This window comes from Malurus melanocephalus, unplaced genomic scaffold (assembly GCF_030028575.1).
Source record: "Malurus melanocephalus ecotype Western Australia unplaced genomic scaffold, MMel_1.1 scaffold_335, whole genome shotgun sequence".
Taxonomy (NCBI): Eukaryota; Metazoa; Chordata; class Aves; order Passeriformes; family Maluridae; genus Malurus; species Malurus melanocephalus.
This window is the reverse complement of record NW_026623567.1, coordinates 383,670-404,277: the sequence shown is the minus strand read 5'-3', so window position 1 is coordinate 404,277 and position 20,608 is coordinate 383,670. Positions and strand designations below refer to the sequence as shown.

Below are 20,608 nucleotides of genomic sequence, written 5' to 3'. Positions count from 1 at the left end.
AAGTGACTGGAGGGACCTCTGGCACTCCATGAGCTTGAGAACAGCTTGTGCCTCTCTTAGCAGTCGTCATTTCAGAAATGTTCACTTTATGCTGTTGTATTCTTGCATATGTTGGCGTCRTAACTCATTTACTTAAAATAGAGAGCTTCAGGAGTCATAATTAAACTGTGCGAGCTCTTCCTATCCTGTTTTAAGCAACCTTTCTCATCACCAACAGGCAGATGGAGTTTAAGTTGATCCCTCTTCTCCTGGAAGCAACAAGTTAAAATATTTGTAAATGCAACTGAATGTTTACAGCTATAGTATAGTAATTAAAACGTTACTGATGCAGAGAGGAGTGATTGGCAAGAATCCTTTTCAATAACTGGGTGCAAAAATTGTCACCTCAGCTTCATTTCGTAGGGGATTGTTTTACCTGTACCAGTGGAGCCTTCCCATTTCTGCACATCTGGTGGGAGCATCCTTTCTTGATAAACTTTAGAGCAATCACCAGCCAGCCCAGGCCGTGCTCAGGAGGTGCCTTTCCTCTGGCACGGAGCACTMGGGGCAGGCAGACACCCCAAAAACRCAGACCCCACACACAYGGAGACTGCTTCCACCACTGGGGYTTTGTGGTAGATGCTCGAGAGAGGAGGCAAAAARAAAATCAACCTCTGAAGGAGAATAACCTTGTTTGACTTTCAGTAGCTGGCTCTGGAGCAGAAATTTCAGAAGGGGGGAGGAGCCGGGTGCTTTTAAACTAAAACCAAACACAGCCTCCACACGCCTTYGTGCTGGCTCCCCTGTGTCTCTCAAGGAACTGGTGAGGCATCCCCAATGCCACAAAGATGCCTCAGATAAATCTGGCATTTATCAAATTTAATTTTCTTCTGTTAGTCTGGTTTCTTATTCTTTTACTTGCTTCATAAGAGCCTTAGAAAATGCTTGCTATTTTAAGATTTCTTTCCATGACAAATAGTTGTATGCAAATGTTTCAAATTTTGCTGGACGTCAACCCAGGTAGGAAAAGCTGCTCAATAGGAAGCAGGTTTTTCTGCAGGGACTAATCCTTGGAAATGTGGTTTTCATGGTTACTTTCTGCCCTTTTGTGGAGAAAAGTCAAACCCATGATGTGCATAGCACACGTTGGGGTTTGTGGCACAGAAAACGGGTGCTGTGTTGTCTTTCAAGCCAGTTTAAATAAAGCTGGCACTGAAATCGCTGCAAGAAGCTTCCTGCTAAAAATACATCTGCATCCTTTAAGTGCATTTACTTCAGCAGTCGGTTTGGATTGTGGAGATTCCTGGCAGATTCCTGAGGGAAAAGCACTAATGGGTTTGGTGATGCTGATGGAACAYGGGTTTCCAGAACCTTGCTGCAGTTTTGTCTCTTGATGGTGGTTTCTAGTTTGTCAAAGAAAATGCTCATCTAATGCTTTGATGCTCATACCTCAGGCCACTGAGTGTCTGCAGATTTCCAGAGAAGAACACWCTCATTTTGTTACTGTAAATCATATTTTGCTATTGTAAATTTTATTGTTAATTTATTTTTTTAACTGGAAACATGGATTTAAGTTCCATTACAGGGCAGCCGTTACTCAGGTAGACTTTCTTACCAGCCCTTTTCCTCACCGTGAGGAAAACCCATTGCTTCGATCGCTGTAATCGTGGTTGTGCTCTTGCCTAAATTATTTCTTTGCATTCTCTGCTCTTTCAAAGACCAACGTGGTCGCTTTGCCTGCCTGTAATTCCACATTTTGTTGTCAGCRTGGTTATTCAGCTTTGCAGATTTTCAAGAGCTGATGTGCATTAGCTACAGCTCATTATCCAAAGCAAACAGCTTGTTAGTGTTCAGTGGAGAGCTTCTCTAGGAGACAAAATACACCCAAAAGTGAGTGTATCCCCTTAGCCGTTCTGTTTGTGAGGCTCCGAGTGTCGCCTGCCGGTGATCATTCCTTCCTTTTCCAAGGATTCATTTGTTCTCCAGGCTCCTTTCATTGAGGTCATTTTCTGTAAATGGCTCTTGCCTTTTCATAGCGATGGTTTCCCAATCCTCCCCAGCTCCTGTGGGGCAGTAACAAGTGAGTGATGGGCTTCTGGCAGCAGTGAACTTCACTCTCCCTCAGAGGTTTCAGTCTTCATTTAATTTCCTCAGGTAACACACTATACCTGCAGGAGACTCCAGCACGATTACCTTGGGCTGTTTCTCCTCCAGCTCCAGCAGGAGATGGTGCCTCCCTCCACTGCAGTGAGCAGGTGAGTGCCCTGTTCCCCAGGAAATCAGGAGGGAACCTGTTTTCCCCGCCACTCTGCCCCTCTCTCTGCACACAGCTGGCAGAAGACGATTTAAGGTTTGGGGTTTTCTTAAGGCTTCATGTACAACCAGTTTTTAAGACTTCCTGTTCCTTAAATTTGATGTTGCCCTGAGTGTAAGTCTGAAATGTGAGATTCACACTCCTGACAAAGTAAAGGGGTGATGGAACTTGGCATTTATAAGGAAAGCTGTTACAAGAAAAGCGAGGTATCTTAAATGTACATTGACAAATGAGGACTMAAATACAGTGATTTATTGCCAAACCTATTTGGCTGCCTCTTTCCAGTTTAGGCTTGTTGGTTATCAGATACTTGTATGTATGAGCATAAGATGRAATAGCATATGATTGGCTTTGACAGTAGTTAATTAGCTGATTGCAGGATTCCTGTTTCATGTTGAAGGCACAGTTCTGTGCATGGCTCCTCTTGGAGCTGTTTTAAGAGAAGCAGTGACTGTTCCCATCTGACAGCAACGCTCCGTTCTCTTCCTGCAGCACCTCTTGAGATGTGTCAGCAGCAGCTCAGCTTTTCCCTTTAGGAACAGGGACTGTTCCCTGGTGGTGGCCATGTGAGGATGCTGGACCTGCTCTCCAGGGCTCCATCATCACCCGCAGTCCCTGGAGAATGGCCTGACACCCCTAGAGCCCTGTCTGTCCCCAGAGCTCTGGAGCAGTGACACCAGTCTAGCGCAGTTTCAARCACTCTGTGATTCACTCCTCCAGAGAAACAGGATAATCTCAGGACTTTCTGATCCAGACAAGTGCAAACACCTAGAGAAGATCGTGTACCAAGCCCACAGTGACTGGGAGGGAGGCTCCCCAGAGYGATCTCGGCAGCGTTCCCACTTCCTGCTGCCAGCACGGCTCGTCTGAGATATCGGTGCCATAGCAAGYGCTGGGTAAACACCAGGATTGTTTCTGCTGGATGATCTCAAAACYCTCCCAACTGTCTGCTGAAAATACTTGCCCATTGCAAGGAAATGACTGTTTGTTTGCGTTAGGAGTCAGGAATGGGAAATGACGTGAACACTAAACTGTTTTTCCTGGTGTTTCTAAGAGGTATATTCACTGTCTCGGGTCTTAATTCCAAAGGCATTCAGTGTTTTCTGAAACTCTGGTACATTATTACTAGAGGTATGTGCATGCACATAAATATATATGAAATCAGGAAATATCCTACAAATCTTTGTATCCACCTGGYAAAATTTTACTGGTGTTCTGCTATGACTGTGCTGTAACATAATTTGATATATTCCCCCTCAGTCCTGAAATGAAACTGTCCTCGGGTCTTGTTTTCCCAACTGGGATAAATCTGTGATTCTCCARTGTGCTGCAACCTCCCTGAAGGAGAAAGAAGTCAAAATTCACACTTGTCATCCTTATTTCACCCAAGCACCAGTTTTATCTGCATTTGCTGAGTTACACTGTGCATTTAATCTTTTTTTTTTTTTTTGTATTGATCCTTGCTTGCCTTGAAAAAGAGGTGGTCCAATGTTTTTAGTCTTTTTTGTTGACAATAACTTTTTGTTCCTGATTTCTTTGGTCAACAAGGTGTTTTTCTAAACCAATCATTGCTATTCAGATTTCTTGAAAATGACTGCTGTTGTCTGTGTCCTGTGATCTTCCTTCTCTGTGCATGTGCTGTCCTGCAGGACTGAGGCAGCTGCAGGTGTCAGATCTGGCTACAGAGACTCTGAGTTCCTACAGGTGAGATTGTCACTTCTGTCYTTCTGTGACTGCCTGGCAAAATATGATCCTGGTCCATGACTGGAATGCCATTTTATAGGGAAAAAAAGTAGGTTTGTGTTGAGCTTTCTTAATCAGCTTGGGCACAATAAAATGTTTAGTCTGCTGTTGGGTGCTAAGATAAGGTACCACATGGCACTTTTATCTCCCCAACTTCTGCTCCATTCCCTCGCCTTTCCCCAGGCAGCAGCAGGTTAAAGCACCTTGTGAAAATCAGAATTCACAGTGTAGGTACTGAGGAAGAGTGAAGCTACAAGAACAGAGCCCTGCAGAAAAYACTGACCCAGCCACGAGCTCAGTGCTGGAGGGAAGGGCTGTGCCTGCTGCTGGCTCTGGCACATGGCCTTCTCAACCAGCTGGGAACCTTTTTTTGGCTTTTTTTTTTTTTGGTGAATGTTAATGTTTGACTTTATCATCTGATGCTGATAGATGACACAATCCCAGTTCTTCTGCGAGTCAAACTGAAGTAACATTATATAAGAAAATATGTAGTGGCTAACATTTTTCAACTTCTTTCTCCTTTTTTCTTTTTTTTACAGAACACTGGGTTTTGCACAATTTCTCTGTATTTCCATGCATAAGCAGAAAAGTGACCCATAAGAGGGGGGGAAGAAGGTTTGATTTCCAAATGGTTTTTTATTCATATCAGAGCATATGCTATAGACTTCTTACAAACAAAGATTTGTCTGTATGAATCCAACGCAGTAATAGCTGCCCTTTTAAAATTAACATCTCAACAATGAAATGTCAAATGTAAGGGGAATACTTGCTGTATGAAACAAGATTAATGTTCACCTCAAATATGAAACTGCTATTTGAGCATGAGTTTGTGATAGAAAAGAAGTGGGGGAGGGATGTAGAGAAATGCTTTTGCTATTACACTTAGTTTGGTCTCTAAAATAGAAGAAATGGTGAATTTTGTATTAGTATGAGGTCAGCTTCTGTTAATGCCACTTCCAAGCATCCCTAAGAAATGAAGGGATCTGATTACAGAACTTGTTTTTATTGTCTATAATTGTGGTACAAAATGGCCGTTSCAAGAAATTATTTCCCAGGTAAGAAAACGAGCACTCAACGATACATTGGTAATGATAAAGTAAGAAATTTGAGAATTGCTTCTTCACCTAAAATTCATGGTTTATTTCATAGTTTCACTGATGGAATTTTTCATTTTCTTCAATGATCAGTCCCGACTCTCASCCCTCTGGTATGTATATACAGAAGTGTTATGTGCCAGCCTCGGCAGGTACAACCACAAACCAAATGAGCGTTTTTACAGAAGACAGTTTGCTTTTATAGTGATCACGCACTGATGTGAACATAGACTAAAAATAACAAATGTTGCTTTAATAAGGATTTTTTACAGTAGGCATAGATATAAAAGTTTTTTCAAATTATTTTCACAGGTATCACTGAACATTTCATAGCTGTCTGTTACAGAAGCACCGCAAAGTGCTTTGAGTCTTTCATTTATTATACACAGTTAAAATATATTACACTTCTGAAGGTATCTTAAATCACTGAACAGTTTTGCTAGCATCTTAACGAGCCAAATGGGAGTAAAAGGCAGTCCACATTCATGATGTGAATATACAGTAAGGTGTTTGACATCCTATGAACTCATTGCTCATGTTCTCAAAATAACCATGGTGATGAGACCTGAAAGACAAGAATTAAGAACTAAGCACTTCAATTTCATTGAATAAAGCATTTAAAATACAGTTTACCCGTCACAGGCCAGAAAATATGGCAAAAGTGCATAAATACATGCAGAATGCATTTAAATATTAGAGGKATATAAAAGAATATTATTAAATATTAGAAGTATTGCTCCAAATTTTGATATAGTCAAAAATCAATACTGAAGTGTGGCGCATCTAATAACTGAATGTCAAAGAAGATATAAATACTCCAAACAATTACTGATCTCTCTACTGGAAAATCCTTTTCCACTGAGCTTTTSACTTGGGTAAGTGTAACACTAGCACCCAAACCCCATTTTTCATGGGGACCAGTTATGGACAGTGTCATTTGAATATTGAATCATCTGTGAGGCTGATTAGTTGAACGCTCCAAGGCTTTTTTTTTCTGCTCTGTGCATAATAACTGATCAAAGACCAGTTTTAGACAAAGATGTTAAGCTTCCTTGTCAGTCTGCAGAGGGAGCTTTCAACAGACTCTTTGTTGTGACCTTTAAAGAGGGAGGAAAAAAAGAACTGCTCTGACAGAGGTTAAAAACAATTAAAAGCAGATGAAAACAGGAAATAGGGGCTAATAAACCTGCTCATGACACACTGAAAAGTTCATTTTAATTATGTGCTGATACAGGAAAAAGTACAGATCTGCAGTTCTTAGCCAAGGGTTATACTGCACAAGGTAAGGGAGGTAGATGGAAGAACATAAGGGCTTCCTGAATTCCAGCCTTATGTAAGATCAAAATAACTATTTATCAATTCTTGAGCAATCTCRCTGTCTTGCAGGCTCAGATGATGTCACCGTAACAGCCTTTCACTGCAGAGAGCTCAGCTAAAGCCTACAGATCTCACCATGGATAAAGACATTTCTGAGAGTATTTTATCCCCTGCCACTCCATACTGAAGGAACTTGGCTACTTTATGAAGATGGTGAAGGCAGAAGCACRACAGAACAGAGCTGCAACACTGCCTTCCATTAGATCAGCAGTTTGTCCCTTAAGGAGGGGCTACAGCTCAGCTTTATTAAGGTCTGTATTGGTTCAGACAAGCAGTGCTCCCACAGCTGCTGGATCCTTAGCTTGGATCAACTCCACCATCTCAGAGAACAGCAGAGGCTTCTGCAGAACAGCCTGTACCACTTGTGCAAGGACATCCAGACAATAAAGAGTTTAATCCATTTCTGTATATCAAACACTTCTCAAATGTCATATAGTCCTGTYGGTGTGGTATAATAACCCTCTCCAATTAAATGTTCCACCAGTTGTACTTCCTTGTRGAAGAAAGTGGTTTCATCTTCTCAAGAGCAATTGACTTTCTACACGAGCAACAGTAGCACACAAAAGAATCTGCCCATGAGCACTAAAAGTGCTGCCAGCAAAGAAGTCAAAACCTGTCAAAACTTCATAGAGAATSTAGAGACAGATTCAGTTGTTGCAAATGTATAAAGTCAAAGGGCTTAAAACTGTAGCTGGCAYCAGCATAACCTGGAGTAATTTCCAAAAGCAGAGATAAAAACAAAGTGAGGATTACTGCAAGGTTCTGATCTGAGAATCCATCAGCAACAGCTTGGGCAAAGAGCCACAAGTGAGGTTTTAAACCACTTGAGCAGATGGACCTTTGTGAGTCAKCAGAGTGTGCACGAACCATCAAGAACTTGCACCTTTCCCCATCACTACCTCACCTCTAGCTATCAGTTTGAAGCTGCCTAGCTCTTTTCCTTTAAATCCTCATTTCTGCCAGATAGTGGGACAGGAGAATTGAGTTTAGTGTGACTGTTCTTCAAATCTGAAATAGTTACAGAGAAATAGTCATAACAAACGAAATGTGCAACTCATCTATGCTGGCTAATGCAGGAGCAAGTTACAAATCAGGAAAAACTGAGGATGGCAGTGGTCTCAGACACTGTTTACAACAACATATTGACACACATTTCAACTGCTTATCAAACAGGTACTGAGAAGGAAGCCTTAAAAAAGCTCATGGGGGCTGGAGGGAGAAACAGAGTAACACATTCTACATTCTGCAATAGAGTAACTACTGCAATGCAAGAGTAAGAAACAGCACATTCCATTYAGGTTTGTTGGCAGACGACTGTGGCTGGCCCATCATCAAATAAAGCTGAAATTAGCATGTAGGAGCCTGTGTGCAATAGGTACCAGCTCAAATCGGGCCTAAAACACTTACAAYAACTAATTTACTCTGCTATCAYCATGGCTGCAAATTAAGATCTAAGYTGAAATGCAAAATGTAATGCTTTGTCTCCATMCAATTTCCTGAAGCCACTGGCAAAGATGGGCAAAGGTTTCCAAACTCACAGATGTCACAGGAAAATGTTTATAAAATCCACAGTACTTACCTAAAACATAAGCAGCTACTAACTTTTGATTCACACTTAAGTGGAGGTAGAGAGGCACCAGGGATTCCATTTCCCCCAATGTAGGTAGCATTAGTGCTGCAACACACACTACTCCAAGGAAGACTGTGAGTAAACTAGGTCCCGACGAGGCAGTTCTGTTTTCTGAAAAAGCAAGAAAGCACCAATCACAAGGAAGATCTAACTAATATAATCATTACATATTCTGCATATTCTGCAAAAATGTCTGCAGTACATGGGAGCTGAAATATTCTCAGATTTTCCTTTTTGCTCTGGAATTTGGAGGGGGTGGAAGACACTTAAAGCCACCCTTCTAAACCTTCTGCATTCTGCAGTGGAGGAGGCTGCTCCCTGTTCTGATGCTGGAACTTGTTTTCACATGACTTCCCAAACCCCTCCCTTCTGGAGGAACAGAGCCTGCCAGGCCCAGTTGCTATATATACACACTCAGGACAGCTGGATGTCTCAGCAATGCTTGAGGTTTCCCTGTGCATCCTGATTCTATTCCTTGATATGTTCCTTCATTGATCAGTAATCAGTTAGGAGCACCCAAAAGAGTTGAACAGGGAGGTAAACTGCTCACACCTCCTGAACAAAACCTGCCTGCACAGATTCTTAGGCCAGAYGAATTCCCCTGCATTTATACAATTCAAGGGCTACACTTGCTAAAGTCAGTTTAGATGCCACAAACCAGTAAAATTTGAATCTTACTTTAAAAATTGTGACAGTGAACCACTCTGACAGCACAGTATTACCAGAATAAGAAAATGTAAGCCACAAACAATAAAGAGTCCTTCATAGTTTTTACKGCYYTGCACTTCAACAGCTGGAACCTACTCAAAGACCCACTGTGTCATTTTTGAAAAGAGCTGTTAACATGTTAGCTGAATACCTCTTACCAAATCTTTAACACCCATTGGAAAATAGCCAATGTTTTTATCAACTTCTCCTATCCTCAGTGACTAGCAACGTGTGCTTTATTTTAATTCCATAAATCTCTTGTTTCCAGGTTGCAGGTTACATGCAAAGACTGCAGTTACTTTTCTGTAAGTTAGCTTTACAATGTAGTCAACAAGGTTTTAAGCAGAGAAATAGTGTTTGGATTAAGACCAGTATCCGATTGTTCAGGATGGCTCAAACTCTCCATCCTGGAACAACTATCACAGGAACATTTTGTTCTGTGAGCCCAGAGATYTCTGTAGGTTTGCTTTAATTGCATATCCTACTAATATCTATTATGAGGGGKTTTTTTTTAGTAAAAAGTGTTTCACCAGCCAAGAAATTCAGGGTAAATAGTGAAACAGTGTTTATTTTAACAACATGAACAAGGTTCATGAGCAAGGTTCATCTATTTTCTGGAATTGGTTTTTGTTGATATCCTGAAAAATGCAACAGTGACAAGAACATTTCAGTATAAATCAGTAAAAGTAACAAGAATGTAGACCATCAATAATCAGTTTAGATTCAATTCAGGTACAACGTGACACTTTTTATCCTACAACTTCAATTTAACTGTCTGGCCCAGGTTTTCAAGACTGTTGATTCACTTCCCCATGTATGAAACACRGAGTTTTCAGCCACCAACTGTGCTCTTCTGTTCTTGTGGAACAGACAAAGGACAGGGCGCAGAACAAGGAGCACTTTAGAAGATGTTTTGGCAATAWTTCCTGCTCATCAGGAAATGGGGGATTAAAGGTTTGGAACAAACTCAGAGGGGGCATAYGTTCTGAAAGAGCCCAAGGGAAAAAGCAACTACCATCCTCTCACAGATAAACTCCCATTGCCTGTACCAGAACCCCTGCTCCAGAGGAACAGTGGATGCACTCTCCAAGGTATGACAACACAGGGCTGCAAAGGGTTTTGGTCTCATTGATCAAGACAGCATAAACAGAAGAGCCACAGTTTTTGGGTTCTTGTGCGCTGTCATCCTCAAGTGACAAAAACAGCAGTCTTACAGGTAAATAAAAAATAATTATTTTAAAATTTACTTCAGTTTATATTTAAAAAATATTTTAAGTCTAGTCTTTCTAGTCACTTGAGCTATTCAAAACTGATGAAGAACACAGGAAGGGTAAAAGATTTCAACTACCTGGTTGACACAAAGTCTGCTCAAAAAAGACACTTTCAGCCAGGTGTTCTTTTATTCGTTTTTCCTCCTCTTCCTTTTGTTGTTGTTGTTCCTTTGCAGATGGAAGCAGAGTAGCAATAATCTCCTTTTTCCCTAATGCTTTCCTCTGGCTCTGCTCAGACACTTGAAGACGGAATTTATCTATGACACCATAGTAAGAAGCCCGAACGTCTCTGTGACGAATCACACTGCAGAGAAAAAACAGCATTTTCAAGCAGATGAACTATTAAGAARCATGTCTGTTGTGGAATTACATCCTATATCACAAAGTCCGCCCTCTGTTCCCCACTTCAGATAACCTGGAATAATCCAGACCTCCATTACCTCCTCCATCACTCAGTGYTCTTGAAGACTTGATTTTACYTCCTCTCTCTCCTCCTTATATTTGTTTTAATTCCCAAATATAAATGCTCCTGGCTAAACAGGACTGTTAAGTYTTTACCTCACGCACTCATCTTTGTCTCAGTCTGAAGCCCAGTTACCAATTGATGAAACATCAGTTATCTGAAAGATCCCTCCTCCTGAATCAAAGCTGTTTGATGCTGGCCCATGTTTTATAAGCTATGAGATGACTGGAGTGGACAGGGAAGGAGAGGAGTTGGACAAGCAAGTTTGGCAAGCAAATGTCCAGCTCCTTGAGGAAACCAGGCTCAATGCTTCACAATTCTTCTTTCTCAGAAGCAAAACTCATTCCCTCTGTAGACAAGAGTCAGCTATGGATTTTCAAAATCAGAAACCCACCACTGAGAGCATGTTTGGAACCTATAAAAAGCACAGCTTTAAAATAGCACTGATCAACAGCAAAACAGACCTCTGAGCAGTGCTGTGCTCAACTGCCTCCTCTCTGCACTCATGATTCATCATGAGAATACATATCTAGCATTGAAAAGCTACAATGTTTAGGTTTTGAAGTGGTTAGGGTAAATGAGGATTTCAATTTTTTTCCCAATATTTTTTTGTGAAAGGTTATTCTAAGTTTTAAAGATAACAGCAGTTAATCCGAAAAACCTATGTACAAATAAGAAGGTTGCCATGTCATGAGGGGAAAAAAATGACTGCACCCTTAGTAACACAGGACAGTAGTCTTAAAATTGTTTCAAGAAAAYGATCTTTGTGATAATACATACATTAAAATGCTGCAAGAAAATGGATTTTTGTTTTTCAGTCTTCATTTAAAGGAACTATATCACATCAAGATATTTACAAGCATTAGCAYGTAGCCAGTGCTTGCAACTGGTATCTAGTCTGAATAGACTATTCAACACAGAAACAGAGACCAAGTCATCCCCTCAGCAAGAGGGCTGCAGGGATGTTTTACGTCACTTCAGAGGCAAAGGAGTGTGCCTATGACAGGCTTTCAGCAAGTGGAGTGTTGGCTGGGTAACTGCCTTCACTAAAACAAAAGACTTTTCCCCCCATAACCCTAATTCATTATAGCTCTCAGCATATCAGCACAGCAAATCAACTCTGATTTCTTCCTTTCACACTTCCTTTTAAATTAGTGTTTCTACTCCCAGCACCATGGTACTAACTAYCAACCTAAACAGAATCTTTACATAATGCTGTGCTAGGAGAACATAAATCTGCTGCCAGGCAAAGAGATATTTTCTGCAGACCCTTATAAACAGAYACATTCTCCTGTTTCTTTTTAGAGATCATTGCATAATTGGAAGCTCTGTAGAATATCTGTTTATCTGGCAAATGGCCACACTTGCATAGTACTGCTCATATTCTTGCAGTAAACACTGTCCTTAGACAGCAACCACCAGAATGGGATGGGGGTTTTGCTGCACAAAAAAAAATCCCCTTGGAACATGTATATGTCTTATTTTCTTTTATTTAATAAAAACCATTTGTTTAACCAAATGTAATCAAGCTTGTGTAAMTGTCTGCTAAAGACTGGAATAGCTCACTGATACACTGGTATATTCTGACCTGTTTTGTTCCATTTTTAACATGGTTGCCTCTGCTCACTAAAACTTTCAAGTTCCATGTTTTAAACTTTTTTTTTCTATTTGGTGAGTCACTGGATTTTTCTAATTGCACCTATGGAAAACAGTCYACAGGAAAGAGCCCATTCCCCAAGTTATAATTTATCTGACAGATCATTCAGTAGTGGAGGTTTCTGTACATGGCCATTTGTTAGCCAAGGATTCCARAAGGTGTTTTACAGCTTGAAAAGTTTCTATTCAAAAAGCTCAGTCTGCTCTTTTAGGTACTTCAGACTTTCTTCAGCTGTATCTGTKCATCAGCACAGAAATAATGTGGCAAATGGAAGATAAAAAGAGTTGGTCTGTTTTAGCTTATACACCTACTCTGCTTCGATTTTCAGCAGCCTACAGACTCTGTACATTMCTGTGGTCACCTAAACAGCCTCCTGTTCTGAGCTACAGGGTTGAGACCTGACAGAACAAACAAGTAAAGGGAAAACACAGAGATCTGAGAATGAGAGGGTTGGTCAGGGTGAAGGGTGGGCAAAAGTACCTTTATTAAACATGGCCCAGGAAAATGTGCTCAGTAGAACTGCTTACATTCCTATTTGCCAATCTGCAAACAAGTATTTCTCACAAAGAAATCCCAGCCCTGCGGGTTTTGCTTTATGGTTATTTCTTACAAAAAGGTACTCAGAGGAGGCTCATAGTACTCTCACTCCTGGTTTACAAACTACATTACAAGATGCATTTACTGGCATTTTATTCATGCCCAAAGAGAAAATTAAAGAGGGACAGATCTCCAGTATTGTAATATCTCTGCCCCAGAGGGKAAGAACAGCAAAAACCAGAGCCACAAGTATACAGGAGATTAGGAAAATATATCTTTATCCAACTTATATTTTATAACATGCATACTGTCATTTACAACTTCTTAATAATAATAGTAAATGAGATAATAGAATGTTGTATATTAGGCAAAAAACCCAACCAAATTTTACTTACATATCAACACAGCACTGAGGCTTCACTGCACCAGTAGCATCAACCACCGCATATTTATTTGGAGTCGTACAAAGAACTGCAATGGAAAGGACAGGAGTGGTAACAAATCAGGAATTAACACATCACCAACTTCATCAACAGATACATGCAGAGACATGAGTTTTGGTTTTGTCACAGATATGATTTGTTACATGAATTATAATTGGACTGTTCAAGATCACCAACTAACCCTTAAATAGAACTTAACCTAAGAAACCCACCTTTGAATTTTAAGGCAAACTCATAGGGGTTATATAGAGTCAACACCTGCTTGTGTGTTGACTGGTCATCTGCATAAAATATAAGTTCTGTAGGAAAAACAAAAACAGGAAGATTTCCTTCCACTAACTCTGGCTGTCTTTTTTGTTGCTGCATTGGCACTGAATCCTCCTTGCTGCTTCTTGTGTTCTTATGATTTTGTATCCTCAGAGACTTCAGTTTTTGAATCGTTTAAGAATTCCAAAGCATTTTGGCAATTCTAAAGGAAAAAATAGGAAAAAAAAGAGAAAAGGCAAGAAGATTATTTCCATAAGTCTAYACTAAACTGAAGCAGTTAACAAAGGTGTAAAAACATAAAACATGAAGATTGATTATGAATCTACCTCTACTTATGTTTCTTCAAAAACACTGAAATAGAACAAATAGTTGCATTGGGTTTTCAGCTCCTTAACAAACTGCTCTAAAAGAAATGGCTAAGCACCTCTCCAATGTATCATGGCAGCATTCAGGGGCCCAGTCCATGACCAGGGATGCTTATGCTGGGTCTTTGCAACACAAACCAAACAAAAAGAAATCCCATCCTTGCCTCAGGACACTAACACCTGAGAAATTCAGGGAAGAAATGAGGAAATGCAATGACACTGAGGCAGCAGGAGTCACTGTTTAGGCAGGAAGCCTTCCATAGGTATGACCTCCCCGGATGAGGTATCACAAGTTAGGAATCTCCTCACCTAGACACTCAGGTATGTCAAATCCCAGGGATTCAGAACAAAGGAATGGGGAACATCTTCATGTCTTTAGTTTAAACTAAACTCCTGTTCCAACTGCGTGGTAGTTACAGGCAATGAATGGAAAAATGATTGGGATGAGTAACAGCCAAATAGATTTGGGATTTACTATTTTATTAAGAGATGACAGATTTTCTACCACCACTGCCTCTATCCAAAGTATGGTCATRGCAATTCACCCTCTGCCACCCCCCACAGCTCTGTTTTATTTTGAGTGACATTCCAGAACTAAAACCATAACCCATGACCCAACCAAGAAACAATCCCAAATGTAATTCATAAAATAAAATTAAGGCCAGACTCCTCAGCACACATACCACTGACTTTACACATGACAGAGAGAACAAAGTCTTCTCCTCCCCCCCAAGAACGTCATATTTTACTGCAGCCTCTGTAGGTTAATTATCAAACTGAAAGCGTCCTTTGAGGTTTAACTTTATAGTAAAAAATATTAAAAGAACAAAAAGTTCCTAYTGACTCATTAGATGTCATTTCCACTTCCAATAAAGCTTTATAAAGAAGGTACATTTCCCCGGTTCTCCAGCCGAAAACACTGGTTTAGTTGCACTYTAAAGAATTTAGTTTCTGAACTTTCTAGCAGCAAATAGCCCAAACATTGCAAACAATCAAAAACAAATGCTTGTTTCTGCATTCTAAACATCATGATGATCACATTTCCAAGCACCAGATACGTGTTCCATACTTGAAACATGACACACGTTCATGTGTTTACTAAAGTGCATCTGTCATACCATCAGATTTACAGGTTCTGATTCTTATTCACAAATTAAGCTAYTGAATTTATTTATTTATTAAAATAGCAAATTATCCCTGTAGAATTTAAATTCACAGATCTCACTGGAATGTCTTTCCTCATGATCCAGTTTCTTTTCAGAGCACAGGTTTGTTTCCACTTCACTGAAATGCTACTAATAATATTCTGAAAACAAATCCCCAATGATAGTGTTCCAAGCTGATGTTCTGTTACCTTATTAAGAAGAGTCTAGAAAAAGAAATGGCTCTGTAAGTGGCAATTTGGGTTCTGAGTGCTTCTTGGAATTTTGGTGAATCCCTTTTGTTTTAGAACAATCAACAATCTGTGGAGTGACTTTGTACAGCAAGTGTATGTATTATTTCTTGAACAACTTCTCTTGCAAAGTGAGGTTCATTGCTCCATTCAAACATATTAAAACTATATGAAAAGCTAATGTGGAAAACTACCAGCTCATAGGAATAAAAAAAAAAACTTCTTTTGATGCTCGTCATAGGCAGAAGATTAAGAATTATTTATTTACTTTTTCTTTTTGCCAAAGTTAGCTCAATGCAGTATGMGGTAAGAATATATTGGAACTTTTGGTTCTCATACCTCTCTACACTGTGTACATCATGTGTAACAGAAATATAGGCAACCTTAGATATTAACAGAAGGAATTTTTTCCAAATAAATGTTTTAAGTTACTGCAAAACCAACAGCAAACTATGCTACACATCTTAAGTGACTATATATAATAAAATCTTCAAGTATTATTTATAATAATCAGTCTTATTTGGTTGTTTTACTTTCTTATTTAAACACTGCACATGTTTCATTCCAATTCCTGGCTTCATATCACATCTCCAGTTTCTTCTGCTCAACCTGTGGCAAGTGTTCAGTGTCCAAAACCTCACAGTTCTCAGTATCAGTGGAGGTACAGATCACTAAGCCTATTAACAGACCCATTTTCCTTACACATCTGTGGAAAACAGTGCTCAAACCTCCCAGGATTCCACAGCCTGCATGCCACCAATGGTGGAAAGCCACCAATCTTAAAAAAGTATATCCCATTATTGCTTCCTTTTCCTATTGAACTTGGCTGGATAAGGAGCTACCGCCCAAACTGGCAAAAGTARCGTCTGGCAAACCCAGGACTATAGTAGACATGTTTGCTGACACAGCAGTGTCATTCAGAATATACATTTTTGGATTCCTAAGCAAGCAACCAGCATCCTTTATGAGACAAGATTTTTAGCTTAGAAGTCACCTTGCTGGGACATCTCATCAAGTGACAGCAGTAAAAGCACTTTTCCCAAAGACTGATTGATAAACCACACATTATGGTGGGGAGATGTGACAATTTAGTACCAACAGTCTTCACAACAGCACAGCTTTTACATCAACGAYAAACTGCCAACACTTTTGCAGAGAAAGTTTGTATCAACACAACTTCCCTGYCTAGATTAACCCTGCAGCAGCTCTCACGGTGAGAATAAGGTCATGCACCCCAGATAGTTCATGAACAGMAACTCAGCCACTCTTCTGCACCTCCACAGCACCACAACCGCTAAATTTTGTGCTCACCACTCACCACGATTACTTGCAGCACAYAAAGGTAAGCACAAGCAAACGTGTCCCAACTCACGATCTGTGGTCTCGGGTCTGTGATTTGCACTGCACAGATGGGCTTCTCCCAGCACTGAAATTCCCACAGGAGCAGGGATCTGTCAGAGATAACACTCACCAGGGCCAGCGTGTAACACCTGAACAATACCAGCTCACTTCCCAGTGCCCTTTGAAGTCCTGACAAACAATTGTCACTGATATCTTTTCAGCACAATAGGATCTTTCCTCCCTGAAGTTACTAAATATATACTGCTGGTGTCACAATAGCACAGAACTGCCAGTGTTTCCTTTGAAATCCCTTTCTTCATAAATTAAACTTGACAGAGAAAAACAYGAAGTGAAACGCAACTTCTCTCCAGGGTCATAAATAACATCAATTGTGATTTGTTTTTACTTAACAAGTATCTGCTGAATAAATAAATCAAGGAACTTTTTTGTTCCCATTTTAACTTCCAACAGCCTCATCACCATGGCTTCCCAGTGCATTTGTTGGTTGTTTTTCTTCATAACAACTGCAAACAATTCTACAGAATGTCACTGGGAAAATACTTCATTCAGAAGAAAACCTCTTTACAGTCAAGTCTCCACACTGCTGTTTTAAAAGCTGCCTAATTACAATGTAATCTACTTTTATTACATCTCATGATCTACCCTCTAACACTACACAAGCCTTTCTATACTATATACTCAGTAAAGCTGATGCCTTTTGAGCACATATTTACAACATAAACCACAAAGTCTTCTTCAAMAGCCCCTCCTGTGTCAAGCTGAGCAATCACTTTAAGCTACATGCAAATTCAACACGGGATCTGAAGCACTCCATAAACATTTTGTTTCTTCAAAATGTTTTGAAGGCCTCAACGTGCACTTACGCAAACCAATGTTTAAACTACCTGCAATTATTTGGGAGAGTCACCCAACGATGAGAGCACAGACCCAGCAGCCAGGATGGCTGGATTCCATTATTACTAACTCTGTCACTGACACTCCATGACCTTGAGCAAGTTGGTTAACCTCACCTCAATTTGCTGATCTATGAAGGCACATATTCTGCAAAGTACTTCAGTAGGCGGATGGTTCCCTTTGAACTGGCAGAACTGCTCTGATACTTTGCAAAACTGCTACTGTTTACCCCTTCACAGGAGGATGAGAAATGYCATCACTAACTGTCTCCAGGATGCTGTAAAATGAAATAGTCTCGGAGCATTAACTATTAGCATTGGTGACAACACGCATAAATCATGCTGATACTGACAGCAAAATTTATTAGGACCACATAATGTTTTTAAATGCTGAAAAGGTGACTAACAGAAGGAAATATTCAAATGCAACTAASAGGCATGTAAAGCCGTGAAAAATTAGGTAACAGCTGTGCATTGCTTCTGATCCATTCTGCTACAGGCTCACAAGAATCCTAGGGAAGACATTCAAGGGCACATCTGTTTAGTCTCTATTTTCTCACTTTCAGTTKTGTTTAATGCACTAAACTGTCTGTTTTTTAAACGTGTATTATGCTCATTAGCTCTACGCGGCCCCAACCCACCTCAGATTACAGAGGSGAGCACCCTTCCCTGGGAGAGCGACGGGAGGAAAGGCGTTCCGAGCYGTGCCTACTGCCGGCAGGGCACGGCGGTAATTGCACACTCTTAATTGATCCTCTTTGTTCTCCAGCGAGGAGCGGCAGCGATACGGGCTGAGGCAGCTGCGCGATAACGGCGCCTCCCGCAGCCGGCCCGGCACCCCGCACCGCCCCCGGCCCCGCTCCGCCGCCCCTCGCAGCGACCCCCGGCCCCGCAGCGGCCCCACACCGCCCGCAGCGAGCCCCGGCCCCGCGGGGAAGCGGCGCCAGGCCGGGGCCTCGGAGCGCGGCCGCCGCCCCGCTCCCCATCCCGGCCCGGGGAGAGCAGGCGAGGGAGGCCCGGCCCGTGACGGGACAGGACAGGCCAAGCCGGGCCGCGGGTGCCGCTCCGCTCGCCCGCCCCATGCCGTGCCCGCTGCCGCCCCCCGGCCCGACTCACCCGCCCGGGGCCGCTGGTGCGGGCTGGCGCGGCGCCCCTTTGTCCGCCCGTCACTGCGGGCAGCGCTGGGGCTGCCGGGACCGACCGGCCGCCGCTGCCGCCGCGTCACCGCCCCGCCCGCCGCCCGCCCCCGCCGCCATGTCGGGGCTGACCCGGCACACCGAGCTCCGGGAATACCGGCCCCGCTCCGCACCGCTCCACACCACACCGCACCGCCCCGGCCCCGCTCCGGCCCCGCTCCACTCCGCACCGCACCGCACCGCACCGCTCGGCGCTGCTTCCCCGCCCGGGCTCCCCGGGCAGCGGGGCTTGTGCGGCCGGCCCGGCGCCCCTCACCTCGGGGAGGTGTTATTTTTTAATAACACCTCACCTCATCTCACGGTTCCCGAGGTCTGAGCCCGTCCCGGAGGGGTTCGTGCTCTTCTCCCGGCTCCCGCTGTGTCCCGGAGCAGCTCGGGCTCACCCCGCTGCCGCCCATCGCTGGCAGGGTCGGCGAGTGTCAGCCCTGGGCTGAATCAGAATTAAAGAATTAGCGAGCCGAGCATACAGGCGTGACCGTCCGAWCATCAACAGCACGGCTTAAACGGGACACACTGTCCCTGTAAACACTTCCTTGCTCTTACCTTTGTTCTCCATTCCTCTTACTTACTTAATGTGTTTTCATTCAATTAGATTATTTATGGACTTCAGCTCATATTATGCATTATCCACTAGGAAAATTATCCATTTTCCCTTGGTTTTCCTCCCAAATTTCCCTCTGTATAATACAAACAAACCTATATGTAATCACCACCCAGTATCAGCCCAAACTTTTAAGATCTTCAATGCAGCAAAATGTTTTTGTTGCCAGGCGGGCGGATAATTAAGATTTATATTGAGCCACCCAGTATAGGATTGCAAAATCTTTTGCCCATTACCAAGCCTTACCTCTCAGTGAAATGAATACAGATCACATAATGAATTAACACAGCAGCCACACGTGTTTCACAACATCATCATGAAACAAACCTGGATAGGAAGTAACATACTTTGTTTATGTAAAATAATGGAAAACATTAAATAAAGAAATTCTTAAAAGTGTATTTTCTAACTTAGGCAAGATGTATGCATTAGTACTCATCTTTTCTGCAGATCTAATGCTTCATTAAGAAGCTCAGTCCTASAGCYACAAATTACAYAATATTGTTAAATTATTATATATAGAAATTACAATCTTGTCAGCATGTCTGAAAATGTATGCAGTGAAAACTGGCAAAATACTTAGTTTCTTGATAAGTGTCAATCAGTTCAGAYTCTAACACGTTTAAAAATAAAGTGGAATTTTTGTTTTTAGACAGACTATTAGACTTCAGCCTTTCAGMGTACATTCAGAAAATTATTATGTTTTTACTGAGTATTAATCCAATGGAGGGTGTTTCTCRTTTTGGAAACCTGTTTCAGGAGAAGCAGCAGACATAAACATGCCTCAGAGATATTCAAATTAATAACAAACAGAATGATCAAATAAAAGCATAATCTAAAATGGCTAGACTTAAAAGCACATTAATTAGACAAATTGGTATTTTCCCATTCATCCAGCTCATTTACAAAGAAAGGTCAGACTCTCTAAAAAGCAGATCTTATGTCTCCCTCTCTAAGTTTCCCAGGATACAACTTTTTTCTGTCACACCTTTAATAAGGTTTGCATCMACCTTTGGAAAATCAGGAATCGTGCTGGTCTTCCTCCTCTCCTGCCCATCGATCACTGTGGCTTGTGTCCAGATTGTTTTGTGATTTTTAAAAGCCCTGTGTTAACTCCATAAATGTGAAACTAACTGCGATTATCTCAAATCTGTGGGAAGTTCTCTCCTTTATCATTAGGTCATTGTTTMTTTTTCTTTCTCCTTTTTGGGCAGYTTTATTCTGCCCGAATAATTAATTATTTCTGGGTCCAGAGACAGACTGAGGTTTCATTCCTTATTATGATGCTGGTAGAGCAGGGAAACGATGRGAGGAG

The 20,608-nt window shown here is 41.6% G+C and overlaps 1 protein-coding gene across 5 annotated transcripts; it reads right to left on the bottom strand.

Moving 5' to 3' along the window:
• Window positions 1-5,357: 5,357 nt before the first annotated feature.
• Window positions 5,358-19,116, bottom strand: MOSPD1 (motile sperm domain containing 1). 5 transcript variants are annotated; one of them, XM_057377934.1, is made up of 6 exons: window positions 18,983-19,116; window positions 13,429-13,685; window positions 13,169-13,244; window positions 10,191-10,420; window positions 8,087-8,248; window positions 5,358-5,695 (listed from the first exon to the last, which is right to left on the bottom strand). In XM_057377934.1, exons 2-6 carry the CDS (start codon window positions 13,580-13,582, stop codon window positions 5,664-5,666), a joined length of 654 nt encoding a protein of 217 aa, XP_057233917.1. In that variant the 5' UTR covers window positions 13,583-13,685; window positions 18,983-19,116; the 3' UTR covers window positions 5,358-5,663. The 5 variants fall into 5 exon arrangements, with proteins under 5 accessions (XP_057233917.1, XP_057233916.1, XP_057233920.1 ...); XM_057377933.1 differs by lacking the exon at window positions 18,983-19,116 and adding an exon at window positions 18,613-18,707; XM_057377937.1 differs by lacking the exon at window positions 18,983-19,116 and adding an exon at window positions 18,613-18,706 and having other exon boundaries at window positions 10,194-10,420.
• Between the last annotated feature and the right edge of the window lie 1,492 nt (window positions 19,117-20,608).

Excerpts from the sequence above, each read along its gene's own strand:
- MOSPD1 (XM_057377934.1), bottom strand. The coding sequence starts at position 13,582 with ATGCAGCAACAAAAAAGACAGCCAGAGTTAGTGGAAGGAAATCTTCCT. Across the intron at positions 13,245-13,428 it reads GTTTGCCTTAAAATTCAAAG|TTCTTTGTACGACTCCAAAT; the intron begins GTGGGTTTCTTA and ends TTTCCATTGCAG. Across the intron at positions 8,249-10,190 it reads GACTTTGTGTCAACCAGGTA|AAAACAGAACTGCCTCGTCG; the intron begins GTTGAAATCTTT and ends TTGCTTTTTCAG.